The sequence below is a fragment of the Netta rufina genome (genome assembly GCF_964035555.1).
Source record: "Netta rufina genome assembly, chromosome: 1".
NCBI classification, from domain to species: domain Eukaryota; kingdom Metazoa; phylum Chordata; class Aves; order Anseriformes; family Anatidae; genus Netta; species Netta rufina.
In genome coordinates, this window is record NC_140123.1 from 178,134,271 (window position 1) to 178,156,461 (window position 22,191).

General features: G+C 41.4%; 1 protein-coding gene across 1 annotated transcript in view; it reads right to left on the minus strand.

Annotated features, from left to right (window-relative positions):
• Positions 1–21,741, minus strand: part of IMMP2L (inner mitochondrial membrane peptidase subunit 2) — a 465,163-nt gene extending 443,422 nt beyond the window's left edge. Inside the window, exons 1-2 of the mRNA XM_084295020.1 lie at positions 21,707–21,741; positions 4,261–4,398 (exon numbers count right to left, since the gene is read on the minus strand). Coding sequence (XP_084151146.1) covers positions 4,261–4,395 — 135 coding nt within the window. The 5' untranslated portion in view covers positions 4,396–4,398; positions 21,707–21,741. The remainder of the gene's footprint in view (positions 1–4,260; positions 4,399–21,706) is intronic.
• Between the last annotated feature and the right edge of the window lie 450 nt (positions 21,742–22,191).

Sequence of the window (22,191 nt, forward strand, 5' to 3'; positions counted from 1 at the left end):
AACTTGTCCTTGCAATGAAAATTGTATCAACTTCACCTTACAGAGGACACACCATGTAGTTATAGTATTGCCCTAGTCAACTCCTACTGTATTCTGTATTTAAACAAAGGAAATGTTTCACAGGTTAAATACAGTTAGGTATTTCATAATCCTAACTCAACGGACTCTAAATGTAATGCCATATCGCTTTCCATTTTAAAACAATACATCGCTCATAGTTTTGACTTACAGAATGGATATCCAATGCCTGACTTACTAGATTGGGTTTTCAGAGAAATATGAGAATGTGGAATTTTTTTTTTTCTTTCTCACAAAGTAACACTAACATATTCAAAATGTAGTCATACAAATACAAAAATATTTTGGTAAAAGAAGGTATGAAAGAAAAACTAGGCAACAACTTTCACTGTATATCAGCAATACAATCTTCTGTAAAAAATCATCCAAATAATTCAGTAAATGTTTCTAAGGCAAAGAATATAAAGATTAAGAGACAACTTGTTCTCTTCAACATTTTTACTGCTAGTAGAATCTCAAATCTAGCAAAACAAAAATACAATTTCTGAAAAAGCAGTCAACAGATAGGCTCACAAGAGCTCTTTACTTCTATAAGAAATAAAATAATAGTGGGGCTTCTTTCTTTCTGGAGCTTGAAGCATTACAACTTGTTTACCCAAGTTCTTGGCATAACAGCCTGCTACAAATGAGACGCATAGGTCTTAATTTAGAACTATGGTGCAGAAGTCACAAAACATTCGCTCTTTCCAATTACCAGCTAATCTAAAGCTAAAAGCATGCAAATTGAGATCCCCAGCCATATGATGAAGCCTCACAGGACATGAGGTTCTGTAAGTAACAGGGTAAAAGCATGCCCTCTTACTATAAATAATGATTAACTTGATAGTTGTTATGCTACTAGTGAATACCAGAAGGTCGCAACTTACTTGCTTTTAGCTTGGGGAATAGAAAGAATATTCACATAAGCTTCCAGGCTTAGGTACAGTAATCCTAATAACGTTAGGAGAAACTGCAACAGAATAATTACAACTGCCATTATGCATAATGGCACAGAACATTCAATAATATTTGCTGCTGAAACAACCGGGCGTTGTCAGAGATCCCTGGTCAGGCAACTTGCTCTAATTCTTGGTATTGGTATTGAACTGTTTGTGACAGAAACATCCATATAGAGCTGCACATAAACTGGCATCTTTCATCTCACTTGCAAACAGTCCATTTGATTTGATGAATTTAAGAATTTATATATCCATAAGGGTTTCCTTTTTCTACATCATTATATATGAAGAGTTCATAATACCAGACAAGCAATGTAACACAAGACAAAACACGTTGAAGTACACATCCAGCATTACAAGAGTAGTCCCAAAAAATCCACAACATTGAATTAAGAAATCATAATACCCATTACTTGTGTCACTTACGTTCAATGCTGTAATTCACTTGAAACCCACTATTAAAGCAATGTTAGATGAGAACATCAATCTGTAAAATTCTAAGCAACTGAGAACAACTCACGTGAGGATTAAAGCAGTAATTTTGGAAAGAAAAAAGAAGGCAATGAAGCAATGCTGAAATTATAAGCTTTGATACTTTAGTATTTTTCCCTGTACTTCAAAGTTAATACTCATATACACTGTAGTAGCACAAGTGAAAGAATTATGCTGTAGAAACACTGCACCAGCTTGAAAAAAATGAAATGCATGGCTATCTTAATTGATTGGGAATAAATGATAAAATATGTACTTTAATTAGAACCTCAATGCAGTGTGCTTGCCAGAATGTGAAAAAGTACTACCAACTACCAGTATCAATAACTGTGAAGCAGCAGCATGGCTGGTCCAAACAAAAACTGAAGGGGGACAAAGCAGGAGAGAGTGAGAGATTTATTCCCTGCTTCTTGTCAGAACTTTTAATTTCAGACTCAGCAGGAGCAACAACAACGGGAACACAAAGTCAGCTAGACATTTTAGAGGACTGTTACAAATCAAATTGTTGGAAATCATATCACGATATCTTCACATTGAGACAATACGGTATCATTGGAAGCATGCAGTTGATGGATATACGACTACATGCTGACTGGGCTTCACCCTCCCTCGTACCCGTAAGTTTTCAGATCCATTCAATATAGATCACTCTTCAGGGAACACTGTCAACAGATAGAATTCCAAAGCAATGACCTGCACTCCTTCAAGCTATTCTGCAAAAGAAGGATATGTTCCTTATAATTATGTTCCTGCCAGACTTACTTAGGTGTCTAATAAATCTTGGCAAGGAAATTAGTATCTTATTAAAAGCACCAGGAAGATTTTTTGTAGTCTGAAGAACATCCATGCACACAGAAGCATGTTAGTTTAAAACGAACTTCTACTTCACTACAGTCCAGAATAAAACCAGAGAGGAATTTTACAGACACCGAAATGTCATTAAAATTAGTAATGTCCCATATTACCCATACTTCAATCAACAGACGGAATGTTTAGTCAACAGATACATCATGGGAAGAGTTTAGATTTTAATCACACACTGACTATGTATCACTTTCCCTTGCCACTATGAAGAGTGCATATCCTTTTCTGTTAGGTTGGACAAATGTGAGAGTATAACTGTAGTGTTTTTCACATTTTCCAAAGATAAATGACAGTTAACTATATGCCCTTTCACACGAGCACAGAAACAACACTCGAGAACAATACCAGAGCGTTCCCTAACACTTGAGACTTTGACTTCAAATTTAAACACAGAAGTGAGGTCTTGACCACAGGCATTCAAAAGACTTGTGGACTAGGGAAATTTAGAGCATTTCTTTCCAGCTACTGAGTTAAAACTACCCCCACAAGAATGGTTGGGAAATAGAATATTATGCCAGAGACAGAAAGAAAAACAATGAAAGGCAATTAAAAAAATGAAATTAAATTAAATGAACAAAGAATGAAACTGTTTTTCCTGTTTTCCCATTCCTCTACTCATTTCTAGAGCAAATTTCTGGCTCTGCAGCTGTAAGCCCTCCTGAGATTTTCATATATTTGATTGGTCATCAATGATACTCGGAATAACATGTATGGAAAGGGAAAAAGTAATGTGTGTTACACATAACTTCTGTTCTTGGATTATAGAATTACTGGAGTATGATTATTCTACTTATGTCCCCGTTCTTGAGGGGAGAGCTGCCGTCCAGAGTAGCTGAGGTTTCTTGACAGGTTGAACACCAGGGTATAGGCTACTGCAAAAGGCACTGTGCCACCCTCCAATCCACCCCAGGCTTTTCTGTGGCATTAAGCACAAATCAGCCAAGCCCAGGCTCTAAACCAAGTTTTGCCTGAGTGAATGTTGTACACTTCATACTCCAGCAGTTGGTCTTGATTATTATAAACCCTGTCTTCAAGGTTCTGAACTTACTCTGATAATCAGAAATGAGAGCTCAGCATCCATGAATCAAATCTTTAGTCTCTGCTAATTGGAATGTTACGATATTAAAACAAAATACATTATAATTATCAGTAGTGATGCACTGCAGTATGCAGGGCATATGATTTAGAAAGCAAGGTAACAATATAAAAATTGGCTAACTACATTACAACATATATTTTTCAAGTCCTAATAACAGGAAGCAAAGTAGCTGTTCATTATCAAGAGTGTTTATCTTTCAAACATTACAAACATATTTGTATTGATATGCTTAAACCAACACATAAGCATCCTATATAAGCAAAGTAAAAAAAGTTAACTGATATTTATTCCCTAATAAGCATAGGTATTAATATTAGGTTCATGCCATTTGCAGCATTCTTCACTGAAATAGTGCCATATTTGTTCAATAGGAAGAGCAACTATGGCCAGAAGTGGTTTTACCTTGTCCCTTGCAATTATTGTAACACAGCAACTAAAACAAACAAACAAAAAAAGCTTCTTTGTGAGTCATCAAAGTAGTGCATCAAGGTAATGCTAAAAAAAAAATCTTGATTTATAAATGATTAGGAGGATAAAAAACAACACTTTTACCACTACTTATCTATAATATTTTGCTTTTACATAGAATTTTGGGAAGTTTTGTTCTCAAAAGCTTTTATTTTCATATCACAAAATTATTTGTGTAACAAACTAAAAATTCAACTATTCCATGCTGTAATTGTGATCACTTGGTAACAATTGAGAAAAAAGATTTTATTCCATCTTGCTGTTGTCAGTGAATAGACAGTTTATAATTTCCAGACACACAAAAGATATTTTCAACCGTACCTGCATGGATGCTCCTTCCACTCTTGCTACACAGGCAACTCTATCAAGGAAAGTCACTGTCACTGGAACAGCAACAAAGAAACCTTTAAAGAAGGCTTTAATGTATCTTCTCCCAAAACCTTGAGCCTGTGCCATAATCTGAAAAATATTTAAAAAACAGGGAAAAAAAAAAGTCATTATGAAGCAATTTTTAAGTAATAATATTGTCTATATCATTGGAGTGAAGAGGAGTTAAGAATAGATTTCTTATCTGTTATACTGTTATCTCAATATCCACAGTGAAAAAATGAATGTACACATAAGAACGAAAAAGAACAGAAATATTCATCAAAATTTAAGTCAATTGTACAGAAGAAGATGTGATACTTGACGTTTACCCTTTCCATAATTTGACCATTTCTGGTGATTCTCTGCTAGCAGCAGTACTTGACAAAAATGCCTGGATAACAATTCAGCTAAACAAGAAGCAAACTGCTATAACCACACAAAATTCACTATATATTTCTGAAAAAACATATAGATGGATGTATCAACTATATGGAAATAACCTATTTCAGAACATTCAATTGGAGTTCAAAAATAAAATGCTGCAAGTCATTTTCTCCCCATAAAGTGGTAGTTATAAATTCATGAGCCCGGAAATATAGATTGTGTTACGTAAAGGAAAAGCTGACAATTTACAATACATTAGCAGTTCTCTATTCAATAGTTTCACACACAAAAGAGTCAGTGTGTCATTTCTACCCTTGTGATAACTGCGAACATCAGTTTGCAGCAGGCCCTCCTGACATGTTGCTCATGACCTGGGTGGGCTTGGAAGGAAATGATCTAATGATCTAAAAAGGTGAGATCCTGCAGCGTAATTTACAAAGCTGTCAAACTTCTGGACTTTTTTTTTTTTTTTTTTTTTTCTTAAGATTTCACTCGTTGATGTGATGTTAAATAATCTCTCCATTCAAGATAGGGTGTGACAGACTGTGTTAGGCTGTGGAAGCCATGTGGGAGACAATGGCTGAACAGCACTGCATAGAGAAGTGCTTGAGCAGCCCCTGAAGCAGCCCCAGTTCAATAAACTTCTTTTAGCAGAAAGACAAGATTCAAAAGTAGTGTATTATAAGAAATACAGTTCTTTGCCTATCGGCAAATCCAATTTAAACCTTTGTTTCTGTCTAATGAGTACCTGGTGGAGCCTGTACAAGATCAGTTTGTGAAGTCCCTGCTCCTTCTATCACATCATCACTCTGGCAGACAGGAATAGAAGAAAACAGGCCCTGAACTTTCGAGTCCTTCAGCATGTTTATATTCAAGGACAAAGAATTATTTTTTCAACAGATATACACAGTTTGTTTCAATGTCCTTAACAGTATACTCAGACTTCCATAATATATTTTTTTTTTGTTGCACTTTCAGAAATATGGAAGTGATGAACTATTTTTATGCAAAGCACAAACTCAAATCACTCTGATGAAATAATACTGAAAGCCGTATTTCTGTCACAGATATGGCTACTTAATTCTATAATGCATTACAATTACAAGAGGAAACCCAGTTCTACAAAATATACTGTCAGCAGATTCTTCACTTGAATTCTTTATGGATATTAATAGCTTTGCAATGACAAGATCTATCTTCAAAAAGACTGAAACATCTTTACCATCAATTCTGGCATTCACCTTCACAAGGTTTTAAATCCTTTTTACTTTTTTTTTTTTTTCTTAAATGCGGAAATATTTCACCATCACCTATAACTTTTGCACACAACTGAAGCTTAGCTAGTAAAAAGAGTAAATATAGTTAATGTTTGTAATACAATTATATTTTCTTCCTGTACATTTCATTAACAAAAAAATCTTATTTGCATCAACAGCTTTTACAGAGAATCTGGAAGAGGTTGTGAAGCAGAACAAAAAACTCACCAATTCAAAACAAATGTTAAAATGCTTTATTTCCATCTTCCTGTGTAAGAACTCATTAGTGAAACCTATCAATCAAAAGATACTTTTGCCTCAATCAGCACCGATTTACCTTTAGAAGTATTCTGCATAAAAATAGAACCCCTAGGAATCAGTTTTTTGTCTACTGTTAAACAACCTATAGCATCTCATACACCTTAACACCCTTCCCTCGGTCCCGAGTCTGAATCTCATTTCTCCAGTTTTCTGGCTGGAACATACTCCTCAACTGTGAGGTCTGGCAAATCTCAGACCTCTTACAGCAATGGCAGCCTCAAAATGCAATTTTTAGACATCCTCAACTGTCTCCTCCGCTTTCTATGTATAGTTGCTCTTTGACTTGAAAAACTGTCTGACAAATTGTCCTGGTTTCAGTTAGCACAGAATTAATTTTCTTCCTAGTAGCTGGTGGAATGCTGTGTTTTGGCTTAGAATGAGAAGAGTGCTGATAACACCCCGATGCTTTAATTGTTGCAGAGCAGTGCTTATACTAAGCCAAGGACATCTCAGCCTTTGCTCTGTCCTGCCAACGGGCAGGCTGGGGGGTGCAGTAAGAGCTGGGAGGGGACAGACCCAGGACAGGTGACCCAAACTAGCCAAAGGGGTATTCCATACCATCTGACGTCATGCTAAACAATATATAGGGGTGGCTAGCCGGGGGGAGGGGGGCAGACTGCTCGGGGTTAGGCTGGGCATCGGTCAGCGGGTGGTGAGCAATTGCATTGTGCATCACTTGTTTGTACATACTATTATTACTTTCGTATTATCCCCATTGTATCATCATTATTATTATTGTTATTATTTTTTTTTTTTTTTTTTTTTTTTTTTTTTTTCCTGTCTTATTAAACTGTCTTTATCTCAACTCACGGGCTTCACTTTCCATTTCTCTCCCCCGTCCCAGAGAGGGAGGGGGGAGGGTGAGCGAACGGCTGCGTGGTGTTTAGCTGCCGGTCGGGTTAAACCACGACAGTCTTTTTGGCGCCCAACGTGGGGCCCGAAAGGTTGAGATAACGGCAGATCTGATCAGAGTGTGTTAAACTAAAATTGGTGTAAGGATTAGACCTGCTTAATAGTCACTTGTCATGATGCTGATTGCTTTAATCACAACTCTGCTGCGCCTGTTTTCCAAATTGAGTATTATAGTACATTATTTTCCGTATTTGCTCTCTGTAGTGTTGTTTCTCCTCTCCGGGCCCTGGTTTCAGACCATTATGGTACTAAGTGTTATAGCAATGGCTTATGAGACGATAAGATATCTGGTCATGACTCTAACTTGGTATTTATACTCAGTAACATCGTGGACTCTGTACTTTGGAAACAGCATCTTGGGAACTATTAGCAATTATACCTATTGTTTTTCTCCATTAGAGAGTCAATCTGTGGAGGGGAAAGGGGAGGATATTTTTCCTTACTTGCTTACTCTCCCTTTCTCCTTCACCACCCCTGTATCCTCCTGGGTCACTCTGCCTTCCTCCTTCACCACCCTCTTATCCCCTGAGCTTGTCACAATAGCTCTCCAAGATATTGAATATTTCTGGAATACTCAGAATACCATAGTCTTGTTGTTCTGCCTCATGAATGCACTTCAGATTCTGCTTAAAGTTAAACAACTACTTATGAAGCTCATCCGGAGATCTGCCCGGAGGCAGTATAGTTGTGGGTGGCAGGGAGTATGGGTGGATATGGGCAGGCATCTAGAGCAGTTGGCACCCCCGGTGTGTTGGAAATTCACCCCTGAACAATGGCAAAATCCTCAAAAACTGGCAGAATGCTTGAAAAAAAGGTGTAACGATTCTGGCAGTTCCAAAGTAACACAAATCATTGTAACGTGCTGGGGCCTGGCTCATGCCTATCGAGCTGCCATTGATACTGCTGTCAACTTAGTGACAGACCCTGCGGCCACTCCAAACCCTGTGACAGATCCAACGGCCACTGTGACCCCTACGGTGGATTCTGCAGCCGCTCCAGTCCCAGCTCCTGCAGCCGCTCCAGTCCCAGCTCCTGCAGCCGCTCCAGTCCCAGCTCCTGCAGCTGCTCCAGTCCCAGTTCCTGCAGTCGCTCCAGTTCCAGCTCCGGCCGCTACTCCAGTCCCAGTTCCTGCAACTGCTCCAGCTCCAGCTCCTGAAGCCGCTCCAGCTCCAGCTCCTGCAGCTGCTCCAGTCCCAGTTCCTGCAGTCGCTCCAGTTCCAGCTCCGGCCGCTACTCCAGTCCCAGTTCCTGCAACTGCTCCAGTCCCAGCTTCTGAAGCCGCTCCAGCTCCAGCTCCTGAAGCCGCTCCAGCTCCAGCTCCTGAAGCCGCTCCAGCTCCAGCTCCTACTGCTGCTCCAGTCCCAGCTCCTGCAACTGCTCCAGCTCCAGCTCCAGCTCCTGTAGCCGCTACAGCTCCGGTTCCTGCAACTGCTCCAGCTCCTGTAGCCGCTCCAGCTCCTGTGGCCGTGTCAGAGAAACGAGCTGTAGCAGTGCAAGTTGACCCTGCAGAGGGCATTCCAACCCCTGTGGCAGACCCTGTAACAAAGTCAGAGAAACGAGCAGTAGCAGTGCAAGCTGCCCCTGTAGAGAAGGTGAAAATATGGTACAGAAATTCAAGTCGTTTAGAACGCAGAGAGTCTTCTGCCAATCCAGGTAAGGCTTCTGCCAAAACTAAGTATAGAGATGACGAAGATGATGACGACGCTGGGCCGTCAAGGATTCAGGAGGAGGAAGATGAGGATGCCGAAAGAGCAACAGTAACTACCCGAAGCCTAAACGAGCGCGAGCTACGAGATGTGCGAAAAGATTTTGGTCGCTGTATAGGTGAGCAGCTTGTCACCTGGCTGCTCCGGTGCTGGGACTCTGGAGCCAATTGTGTGGAATTAGACGGCAGGGAAGCCAAGCGGCTGGGATCCCTTGCTCGAGACGCCGGCATTGACAAAGCAATTGCAGATGGAGCACGACCCACCAGCCTCTGGAGGCGTCTCCTCTCAGCTGTGAGGGAAAGGTATCCCTTCAAGGAAGATATTTTATGTCTACCAGGAAAGTGGACCACTATGGAGAAGGGAATCCAGTACCTGAGGGAATTAGCCGTACGGGAAGTGATTTATGAGGATCCAGACCTCAATCAAACATCCACAGATCCAGATGAAGTCAAGTGTACACGACCCATGTGGCGGAAGTTTGTACGGAGTGCACCATCATCATATGCCAGCTCATTGGCAATAATGGCCTGGAAAGAGGATGAGGAACCCACAGTGGGTGAAGCGGCTAAACAACTCCGGCAGTACGAAGAAAGTCTCTCCTCTTCCTTACAGGCCTGCGTCTCAGCTGTGGAGAAACTTTCTGAAAAGGTTCACCAACTTGAAGAGAATCTATTGTCCTCCCCACCTGAACCAACCAGTGCCCACCGACCAAAGGAGAACACTTGGGAGAAACTTTCTGAAAAGGTTCACCAACTTGAAGAGAGATTATTCTCCTTCGCACCTGTACAAAGCAGTGTCTCAGCTGTCAGGGGTAGGCGTTCACCCACACAAGGAAGACGATATGGTGGGTACTCACCCCGTGCCACCCTGTGGTTTTACTTACGAGACCATGGAGAGGACATGAGAAAGTGGGATGGAAAATCTACCGCGACCCTAGAGGCACGGGTACGTGAGTTGCAAAAGAAAACAATCAGGAAAAAGGGATTCTCCGAAAAGTTTGCTGCTCCAACTTCCAGCAGACAGTCCTTCAAACACAGAAACGAGGAAGATTCTGACCAGGATTAGGGGGGCCCTGCCTCCAGCCAGGGGGAGGAAAGGGACAATCGAGTTTATTGGACTGTGTGGATTCGATGGCCTGGCACATCACGCGCACAGAAGTATAAGGCTTTAGTAGACACCGGTGCACAATGTACTATAATGCCATCGAGCTATAAAGGACCAGAGCCCATCTATATTTGTGGAGTGACAGGGGGATCTCAGCAGTTGACTGTATTGGAGGCTGAAGTGAGTCTGACTGGGAATGAGTGGGAAAAGCACCGCATTGTGACTGGTCCGGATGCTCCATGTATCCTTGGCATAGACTATCTTAGAAGAGGATACTGCAAGGACCCAAAAGGGTTCCGGTGGGCTTTTGGTATTGCTGCCTTAGAGACAGAGGGCATTAAACAATTATCTACCTTGCCTGGTCTCTCAGAGGACCCCTCTGTTGTGGGGTTGCTGAGGGTCGAAGAACAGCAAGTACCAATTGCTACCACAACTGTGCACCGGCGGCAATATCGCACCAACCGAGACTCCCTGATTCCCATCCATAAGCTAATTCGTCAATTGGAGAGCCAAGGAGTGATCAGCAAGACTCATTCACCTTTCAATAGTCCCATATGGCCAGTGCGAAAGTCTAATGGCGAGTGGAGACTAACAGTGGACTATCGCGGCTTGAACGAAGTCACGCCACCACTGAGTGCTGCAGTGCCGGACATGCTGGAACTTCAGTATGAACTTGAATCGAAGGCAGCCAAGTGGTACGCCACAATTGATATCGCTAATGCATTTTTCTCCATCCCTCTAGCAGCAGAGTGCAGGCCACAATTTGCCTTCACTTGGAGGGGAGTCCAATATACTTGGAATAGGCTGCCCCAGGGGTGGAAACACAGCCCTACCATTTGCCATGGGCTGATCCAGTCTGCACTAGAGCAGGGGGAAGCTCCTGAACACCTGCAGTACATCGATGACATTATTGTGTGGGGTGACACAGCAGAGGAAGTTTTCGAGAAAGGGAAGAAAATAGTCCAAATCCTTCTGAAAGCCGGTTTTGCCATAAAACAAAATAAAGTCAAAGGACCTGCACGGGAGATCCAGTTTTTAGGAATAAAATGGCAAGATGGACGTCGTCAAATCCCAATGGATGTGATCAACAAAATAACAGCTATGTCTCCACCAACTAACAAAAAAGAAACACAGACTTTCCTAGGTGTTGTGGGGTTTTGGAGAATGCACATCCCAAATTACAGTCTGATTGTAAACCCACTCTACCAAGTAACTCGCAAGAAGAATGAGTTTGAATGGGGCCCTGAACAACGACAAGCCTTTGAACAAATCAAGCAGGAAATAGTCCATGCAGTAGCCCTTGGGCCAGTTCGAACAGGACCAGATGTAAAGAATGTGCTCTACACTGCAGCCGGGGAGAACGGCCCCACCTGGAGCCTCTGGCAGAAAGAACCTGGGGAAACTCGAGGTCGGCCTCTGGGGTTTTGGAGTCGGGGATACAGAGGATCTGAGGCCCGCTATACTCCAACTGAAAAGGAGATATTGGCAGCATATGAAGGAGTTCGATCTGCTTCGGAGGTGGTCGGTACTGAAGCGCAGCTCCTCCTAGCACCCCGATTACCGGTACTAGGCTGGATGTTCAAGGGAAGGGTCCCCTCTACGCATCATGCAACTGATGCTACATGGAGCAAGTGGGTTGCACTGATTACTCAGCGGGCTCGAATAGGAAACCCCAGTCGCCCAGGAATATTGGAAGTGATCATGGACTGGCCAGAAGGCAAATACTTTGGGATATCATCAGAGGAGGAGGTGGGTCGTGCTGAAGAAGCCCCACTGTACAACCAGTTGCCAGAGAATGAAAAGAAATATGCCCTGTTCACTGATGGGTCCTGTCGTATTGTGGGGAAGCATCGGAGATGGAAGGCTGCTGTATGGAGTCCTACGCGACGAGTTGCAGAAGCTGCTGAGGGAGAAGGTGAATCGAGTCAGTTTGCAGAAGTGAAAGCCATTCAGCTGGCTTTAGACATTGCTGAACGAGAAAAATGGCCAGTTCTCTATCTCTACACCGATTCATGGATGGTAGCAAATGCCCTGTGGGGATGGTTACAGCAATGGAAGCAAAACAACTGGCAGCGTAGGGGCAAACCTATCTGGGCTGCTGCATTGTGGCAAGATATTGCTGCTCGGGTAGAGAACCTGGCTGTGAAAGTACGCCACGTAGATGCTCATGTGCCCAAGAATCGGGCTACTGAAGAACATCAAAACAACCAGCAGGTGGATCAGGCTGCTAAGATTAAAGTAGCTCAGGTGGACCTGGATTGGCAGCATAAAGGTGAATTATTTATAGCCCGATGGGCCCATGACACCTCAGGCCATCAAGGTAGAGATGCAACATACAGATGGGCTCGTGATCGAGGGGTGGACTTGACCATGGACGCTATAGCACAGGTTATTCATGACTGTGAAACATGTGCTGCAATCAAGCAAGCCAAACGGTCAAAGCCTCTTTGGTATGGAGGACGATGGCTGAAATATAAATATGGAGAGGCCTGGCAGATTGATTACATCACACTCCCTCAAACTCGCAATGGCAAGCGCCACGTACTTACAATGGTGGAAGCAACCACCGGATGGCTGGAAACATATCCTGTGCCTCATGCTACCGCCCGGAACACCATCCTGGGCCTTGAAAAGCAAGTCCTATGGCGACATGGTACCCCAGAAAGAATAGAATCAGATAATGGGACTCACTTCCGAAACAACCTTATAGACACTTGGGCCAAAGAACATGGTATTGAATGGGTGTATCACATCCCCTATCATGCACCAGCCTCCGGGAAAGTTGAACGATACAATGGCCTGTTAAAGACTACCTTGAAAGCAATGGGCGCTGGGACGTTCAAAAACTGGGATACGCATTTGGCAAAGGCCACCTGGTTAGTCAATACTAGGGGATCTACCAACCGAGCTGGACCTGCCCAATCAAACCTGTTACGTACTGTAGATGGGGATAAAGTTCCTGTAGTGCATGTAAAAAATATGCTGGGTAAAACAGTCTGGGCTACTCCTGCCTCAGGAAAAGGCAAACCTATTCGTGGAATTGTTTTCGCTCAGGGACCTGGATATACTTGGTGGGTGATGCAAAAGAACGGAGAGGTCCGGTGTGTACCTCAAGGAGATTTAATACTGGGTGAGAATAGCCCATGAACTGAATTGCACCATGTTAAATAGTATATTATACTGTATGTTATCACTACCATGATTACTATAGGTGACTAATTAGAATGTATGGAAGAGAGTGTAACCTGAGCATGACATAAATGGTATGGAATAAGGGGTGGATAGATGTCCTGGTTTCAGTTAGCACAGAATTAATTTTCTTCCTAGTAGCTGGTGGAATGCTGTGTTTTGGCTTAGAATGAGAAGAGTGCTGATAACACCCCGATGCTTTAATTGTTGCAGAGCAGTGCTTATACTAAGCCAAGGACATCTCAGCCTTTGCTCTGTCCTGCCAACGGGCAGGCTGGGGGGTGCAGTAAGAGCTGGGAGGGGACAGACCCAGGACAGGTGACCCAAACTAGCCAAAGGGGTATTCCATACCATCTGACGTCATGCTAAACAATATATAGGGGTGGCTAGCCGGGGGGAGGGGGGCAGACTGCTCGGGGTTAGGCTGGGCATCGGTCAGCGGGTGGTGAGCAATTGCATTGTGCATCACTTGTTTGTACATACTATTATTACTTTCGTATTATCCCCATTGTATCATCATTATTATTATTGTTATTATTTTTTTTTTTTTTTTTTTTTTTTTTTTTTTTTTTCCTGTCTTATTAAACTGTCTTTATCTCAACTCACGGGCTTCACTTTCCATTTCTCTCCCCCGTCCCAGAGAGGGAGGGGGGAGGGTGAGCGAACGGCTGCGTGGTGTTTAGCTGCCGGTCGGGTTAAACCACGACACAAATGTAACAGAATATGACTCATTTCAGATTATTTTTTTTGAAAACTTTAAGAAATTAGACAAATTTACTCATTAAATTCCTCACGGTCCAACCTATTTTCATTAATAGTGAAGTATAAATGTTGACTCCATCCCCTTTACCAAAACCATCCACAGATCTTGTTGTAATTTTCTTGCAAAAGACCCATGCTGGTATCTACAGAAAATTCCGACATCTGAAGAAAAGTAATTGGCCAGGCAATCCACAGGAGACCGACCATATGCTCTTGGAGCTACAAGCCAATTAACAGTGACACACAATCTAGCAACCAGGTTAAAAAAAGGTATGATAAAATGCTGTGTTCTCAGTACATCACTTGGCCATGGAAATAATGGGAGTATTAGGCAGCAGTGGGCAAAGCTGGGAGTTTAGGTCCTACTTTTGTGGGTTTGGACATACACAGCATTACAAGGCACAGCAAAACACCAACAGCACCCCTACAGCAACCGATTTTCAGAGCCACAAAAGCCAGCAAGAGCTGAATATTCCTGTTTTCCTTCCTTCCTCTCTATACTACACAACTGAGCAAACCACCAGTTTTCTCTTTTATAAGCACACAGATAAATCTGTCATTTCTACTCATGCACCACGTTCTAGAAGTCTCCTGGCTCCCCATAGGAAAGGACAGCTTTTTCCTGGACACAAACTGAGCAAACCTGTAGGTTACTCTACTCTACTGTACAAGTCCCTCTTCCAAAGCATAATAAATATATGCATGCACATTTCAATAGATCGAGAAGAATTACTTATAAAGAAATCTGTCTTTAACCTTAGGTCCTTCTATATAATAAAAAGTTCTTACCAGAAGGGTAAGAAATATCTCTGTGAACTACCATTATTTAATGATATTGAGTGAACTCTCTGCTATGCAAAATTTAAAAGATTTCTAAACTAACCGTAGATTTTATGAGCATCATAGTTCCAGAGTGAAATTCTGAAATCCAGTGCCATGTCTGTTTTATAATGACAGCTAAATACTTATCAGGTTTAAATGTATGCCAATGGAGCAAGCAAAAGACACTTTGCTTAAAAATAAATAAATAAATAACTGAAGGACTCTCAATAAGTTCATCAACACATATTTCTGGATCTCTGCCCAGTCAGCGACACCCTGAATAAAATTAACGAATCTAGTGCTTAAAAGATGGTGTAAAAGAAACAAACAAGCAAAACACGGAAAAATATTTTACAGATGAATACACTTTACACCGTTTATAAATTACACTTATTTTAGGAAAAATAACTAACTGAGTAATTCAATAGAACTGGCAAACTTCAAAGTATCAACCTTGAAAACTTGTTTGAAATGGCAACACGGACAAGAAAATTTCAAGATCAAAAATGCCAGCATACAGCAGGTCAAAGCATTAAGAATTTCACATTGTGCAGCTCAGAGATTAAGGCAGATGGAGCACAGCATTATCTGGACTGAAGTATTTGGTGCACAAAAGGTCCAGGGATTATAATGAGCCTCTTGTGAGTACTACAACATATGGAGCTGAGATGCTATTTAGATAGCTCTCTATGTATAAAATGTTTATTTTTCTTATACTTGCCTGCACATTAGAAGACACTGTTTATCAAACAGCCTGCAGAAAGTCATCAAGTAATACTCAGAATGCCCCAGGTTACAATATATTTGCAAATCTAAGTACTTAAAAATTACCCACAGAAGTATGATAGAAAAAATAGCTGTAAAAACAAGGCATTAGCAGTCATCCACAAAGGAAAGAAACTGGCCCCTGAAGTGTTTCTACAAGAAAGCATGTGAGAAACAGGAAGGAGTGAATTACAACCTGTATGCAAAACAACTACACCGCCAAGACTATGTTAGTATGAAATGACCTATTTAATCTCGTTCAGGAACGAGTAACTATACAATACATACTACTGTAAGTCCTGGTTCCACTGAAATTACCAACTTTCCTGCCTTGGCATGTATTTTTCTACAAACCAATGACATCATATGTTCAGGTACGTATGGTTTGAAAACAAGGCAGACTTCCGTAACAACATACCAACACACGAGCCAAATTCCGCTCCATCCTATGAAACACAAAATTCATCAAGGAACAAAAGCTCTTCTTTTAAACAAGACTGGTACAACTTGATGACAAGGCTATACCTGGTTTAACAACCATAATGAATAGGAGGCTGCTCAGTATGAGAATTTGTGTGACCTTTTTCACATGTGCCTTTTCTGCAGTCTTTCCTGAAACAAGGCCAGCGTAATAGTGCCATGCAGCCTGACACTCATTTCCCATTTGTCACACATTTCGGTAACTTTTACACTACAGTAATTTTTGTAAGGGGGGGGGGGGGGGGGGTATGCATGCTTTATAGTAAGTTAATTTAATTCATATAAAGTTATCCACATACAGGCTGATGCACACAGACAAAATGGTGATGACTGCTACAGAAGAATCAAAATAGATTAGTTTATGTAAAGTTTTCATTTAAAAATAACGTCTCATTCCAGAAGGAGCTCTCATTTATCCTTTATTAAAGAGAACTCCATCCTGGTATCATTCCACCATAATGGTGACATTTTTAATCTATTAATGTACTCACACTCTCCTTACAGGTTTTCAGCAGCATACCTCTGCCGTATTAATAACCTCCCTGTGTTCCCTTGGCACACAGGCATGACAGTCATTAAAGAACACTGCTCTGTTACAAGGTGGGAAATGCAACGCCTCAGGGAAGTGACTGCTCCATTACTGTTTGGTAGGGATGCAGCCACAGAAAATGTGATAAGCTTATAACCAGGTATGATTGGGTGACCGTAGTATCCAAAAGAGAACTTTGACAATAACCAAATCTAGGCAGCCAGAAGAAAATGAAGTTCAGAATAATCAAATTCAAGTTACCTTCCTGCTCGGCAGAAACCAGGCACTTAAAAGGTTCTTCCCTGAAAGTTATGTAGGAAACGAAACCCAAATATCCACTGAACTGAGGAGTCAGCTCATAACTGCGGACTGACACCCAATGCAATGCAGGGATTGGACAGAAACGCACTTAATCTCTGTTTAAGGCCTTTAATTTAAGCTGTCTGAAGCACTGACAGAGGTCCTGTGGTCTTCTATCACACCAACATAGTTCAACTAAATTCACCAGCCAACTTGGTTCTAGATTTTTCTTTCAACTGCAAATAAAGTTCCCCTCATCTTCAGGTTACATGACCATAACAGCCCCAGCAGAAACAAATCAAGGCACAACTGGAAACAAGAGCAAAACTTGTGCACAGGCTAAGTTAAGCAGCCTGAGAAACATGCAACTTTCAGCACGTCAGTAAAAGGGTCCAGAAATGTGACCTCAGGCAGCACTACTGCTCTACTTTAGTGACCATTCTGCCCTGCAAGTGTTCTGTTTGCATTCTGAAGTGGCAGACCCTAACCTAATCAGCATTTTTAATAGCTATCGATGTATGCTCTATAATGCATTGCTGTTCTGTTTCTCCTAAATTAACCATTTTGTCCTGATCTATCTGTTTTAACTGTTGCAAAATGTAACAGCAGCGTTTGTTAGCTTTAACTCCACTATATACCATTTGTTTATGCCCTGGTTTTAATTAAAGCTTAATTTAAGAATATTCATGGGAGAGTTCCCATCACTATGAATTATGAAGAACTTTTTCCATTATACCACAGTGCAGAAAAGCAACAGTAAAAATCAGGTTTAGTATTCTTGGAGATAGTAACATCCCATAGAAGTTCCTGAAGCAGACAAAGACAAACCAACACAATGACCTTTCAGCTTATAGACCACATCAAAACAAAAATGCTTAAAACACAAGAATCAACAACCTGACCTGTCACAGAATTATTAGTGGGGGAAAAAACAGTTTACCGTGGTTCTTCCTTCAAGCTAGTATTACTACCATATCCCTTCACTGGGGTCTATCTCATGTGCAGAGGCTCAATCCACGTGTTGCTTATGACTGGAAATAAATAGCTTATTCTTACTAATGAGTTATATGCGTCAAGGACATTAATTTTACCTTTATGAACAACTGTGTATTTCCAATGAAAACATTTTATTCTTGAAATACAACGCAAAAGTGGAAGAAAATGTAACTGTAGATGACAATTACAGCAATTAAAGTAGTAATTAGTTCAGAATGGGGAGTAATCAGTCACCTCTCACACCTGACAAGCTATTCGGGATTTGGTTTTGCACATGTAAGCAACCAAGAAAAAGAACAGTAACGCGATCACTCTTCTATTGTCATTGTGATACTAAAACATGCTCAGTGATTTTTATAAATCAGAACTTCTCAAAGCATTTGAACTTCAGATGGAATGCAAAGTCTTCAAGAACTGTCCCACAGGTGACTGGCAGCGTACCAGCCGGTCTAACCTGAAAAATACAGTTACTGGTTTTATTCCTGTTTCTGTCTCTTCAAAGAAACCAATAATCATTCATAGATATCCCACGTAGAGGGAAGTACTGAATTGCTTCAGTTTTGGAACACATTTAAGTGATAAACATAAAAGACACTTATCTTCTTGCACCTGAAAGTTCCGTGTTGCTGTTCAGCTTAAAGATTCAATGCATGCAAAACAAGTTAATTTTATAAATTGATTTGAAGCACCCTTTGCAAACGACTACCAGCTGCTGCTATGTTTTGGCCTCATGCAGACTGCATAAATGAGGTGCTGCTTCTGAACAGAGTAAACTTCTAAATTATATTTACTGTAAATAATAACATAATCTTTGATTTTTAATTCATTTGCACATTTATCTATGTATTCTTTCAAGTACCACGAAGCTGCCACAGTAGTTAGTTGTGGTTTTTCTGAATCAAACTCTAGGCAAAATAAAGAAGTAAATAGTAAACAAGTTTTTCTATTTGGATTAAGAACAAGTAAGCTTAGTACACAAAACAAGGAAGTTTCTTCTAGCTGAATGCAGAATCAAGAGAGTAATATAAGAAACAAGCTTCTAAGCTACGAATCTTTAAACTACACAAGTATGTATTGGTTATATAAGGACAAAATGTCATTGGGTATGATAATGACAACAATGCACAATATACTATGAGTAAATAATACCAAAAGAAAGAATAGAGAAAGCTTGTTTAGTATTTGAATGGTATTTTCCATTTTCAGTGTACTTTACAAAAATAAATAGTTCTCCCACAACTGCTGCAAGGAAAGCCTTACGTTTAATTGCTCAAAACAGGCAGGAATTAGAACTGACTCCAAAATCTACTATTTCCATGAAACCTAGCAACCACTACCTACTGCCTGTGGCACGTTAATAAACTAAATGTACAAACTAACATGCAAAATTATGCCTTTGAAAAATAACTTCAACAACTTGGGTTTTATCCTTGAACATTAGAGGTCACTGTGGGGCTTTCTAAGAGGGTATTTTGTGTGCTCTGTAGTAACCTTACACCACCATATTGATTCTGAGCCTGGGATTTATGACAAGTTCAGCTCCCAGCTAACTTTCTCAGCTCTGTAAAACTAAGAGCACAACTGAAGACAAATAGTTTGAGGAAGGCATGATTAATCATTTTACTGAAAAATGAACAGAAGCATCCTACAGCCTAGCTACAGTAGAAAAAACAAAAATTTCTTTAAGTTTTGCAGATTAATTTATTTCTAGCATAAATTGGTAACTTTTGCAAAGCTAGAGGAAGGTTATCCAATGGGTCATTCCCCCTTGCATGTAGGACTCTAAATAATAGTTCAGTAAAATACCAGTTTAAAAAAAAAAAATACTAAATCCCTTCCATAGAAAGAGTAGCATATTATTTCTACAACACAGTATATGTTTTATTCCAGCATTTCAGAACTTGTAGGGTACATCCCAGGCAATGGCAATTGATATTTTTCTCTTAATACAAGAAATGGAATCATAGTTCTCATATTTAAAGACTAAAAATTTAGCTGGAAAAAAAAAAAAAAAAAGAAAGAAACAGAAGATTGCCACACCTGTGTAAAACTAAGAGTGTTCGTTCCACACTGACAGATACTGGTTTTGGGTTTATAAAAGGAATTCTGGGGCTTCAGCTTGTCCAATCTTTGTAATACAATACGAACTCTAAAATTTACATTTTTCAACTTGGATTTAGATTTTAACTCTTTTTCAAGTGTTAAAATACAGTTATTTGCAACAGGAAGAACTCTAACACATAGGAACTAAGATTTGGTTCTTGCAAAGATTTCAATAAGGATAAAAAAACTCTGAAAATTGTATACATATCAATTAATAGAAAAATGTAGGCTTGGGTCACTAATAGGAAGCTGAACTAAAAGCAAAGCATAAGATCCAGGTATTTCAGAAAGAGTTGGTATCTGTGGCAAAATGGTCAAATTATAGGTACCTCAACATAAAATTTAAGCTGTGATTGTGAAACCTATTTAAATCTTAAAAACTATTGTTCAGCACAATCAAATACCATTCTCTAGGATCTGGTTACCACCCACTATTACACAAAGTGCATAGCTCCATCCCAGCAATTTGGGGAGCAAATTTCTTTTGGTAACCTTTTGAAAGTTACACAGAAGAATCTGTAATTTTAAAAGTAAAAGAAATTAACAACTCATAGAAATCTCCCAGTCATGGTGGTTAAAACTGTTATATTTCTGGAAAATGCATGTGGATTTGTGGATTCAGTTATAAACTGCACGCTGCACTGGAAGGTTAAAAAAAAAAAAAAAAAAAAAAAAAAAAAGTTTAATTCTAAACTCTGAGAAATAATTTAAGTTAAAACAATATTTATTTTAAATCCCTGAGAGATATTTCCTTCGACTTATCTTCTGTTGACAATTAATGGCTTTTTTCTTTCCTAACTCTAGTGTTGAGTTGCGGGTAACAACTGAACAAGCATGAACTTCAATGTACATGCACATGTACTGGAGAGAGAAGGGGGGAAAAAAAAAATGGTACAAAAAAGGTAGATGAAGAAAGGTGAAGCAGCTTTCCTAGTTCACCAGCTTCATTTTTCTTTCAGTATCTCAATGTACTGAATTAATTCCAGTTCAATGGAAGAGAAAGATAAGGACAAAAAATATCACAATGAAATATTGGCTAATTAAATAGATATTATGAGGTTAGAGTCTTACTTGGTGTTCTGCTGTTTTTCTATCTAAGCTTTCCATACACTTCCAAAAAAAATTAATTTTCCTTAAAAAGGAGTAAGAACACCATGGAGACATTTCTAGTGAGCGGCTCAGTCTCCTTAGCTACAAGAAGGAATTCTTTACTGAGAGGGTTGTGAGGCATTGGAATGGGCTGCCCAGGGAAGTGGTGGAGTCACCATCCCTGGAGGTCTTTAAAAGACGTTTAGATGTAGAGCTTAGTGACATGGTTTAGTGGGGACTGGTTAGTGTTAGGTCAGGGGTTGGACTCGGTGATCTTGGAGGTCTCTTCCAACCTAGGTGATTCTGTGAAGAAGCTCTGTGCTCCCCATACAGGGAACCATTTGCACCCACCCACTGCAGCCGCAAAGAAAACCCAAACCCCTTAAACCCCCTCAGGGACCCGCCCCGCCCCGCACCGCCCCGCACCGCCCAACGGCCGCTTAGCGCCGCCGCAACGGCCGCTTAGCGGCCGTTGGGCGGCGCGGGGCGGGGCGGGGCGGAGTCGAGAGCTTGGCGCGAGCCACGCGCGTGCTCGCCGCGGTCGCGCGCCCGCCGCGGCCCCCGCCTCCCTCGCCCCCCCTCTCCCCGCTCCCCCCATCCCTCCCCGGCTCCCCCCTCCCTCCGCCGTTCCCCCGCTGCCCCCCCCCGCCCCCGCCGCCCCCCGAGCCCTTCCCGCTTACGTCGCGCCGCTCCGCCTCCCGCCCGCCGCGGTCACGTGGTCACGGCGGCGGCGCCGGGTGGTGCGGGAGGTGGGCGGGGGGTGGAGGGGGAGCCACAAAATGGCGGCGGGGCTGTGGCTGAGGCGTGTCAGGCGTACGGCACGGTGTAAAGTCGAAGAATCACAGAATCATTAAGGCTGGAACAGACCACCACGATCATCTAGTCCTACCATCCCCCTACCACCAATGTCATCCACTAAACCATGTCTTTAAGCACCACGTCCAACCTTTCCTTGAACACCCCCAGGGATGAGGACTCCACCACCTCCCTGGGCAACCCGTCCCAGTGCCTGACTGCCCTTTCTGAAAAGAAATGTCTCCTCATTTCCAGCCTAAGACATTCCCTCTAGTCCTATCAGTAGCTACCTGTGAAAAGAGGCCAACCCTCTGCCTGACTACTCATTTCTGAGAAGAAAATATCACAGAATGTGGTCCAGTGTTCATTT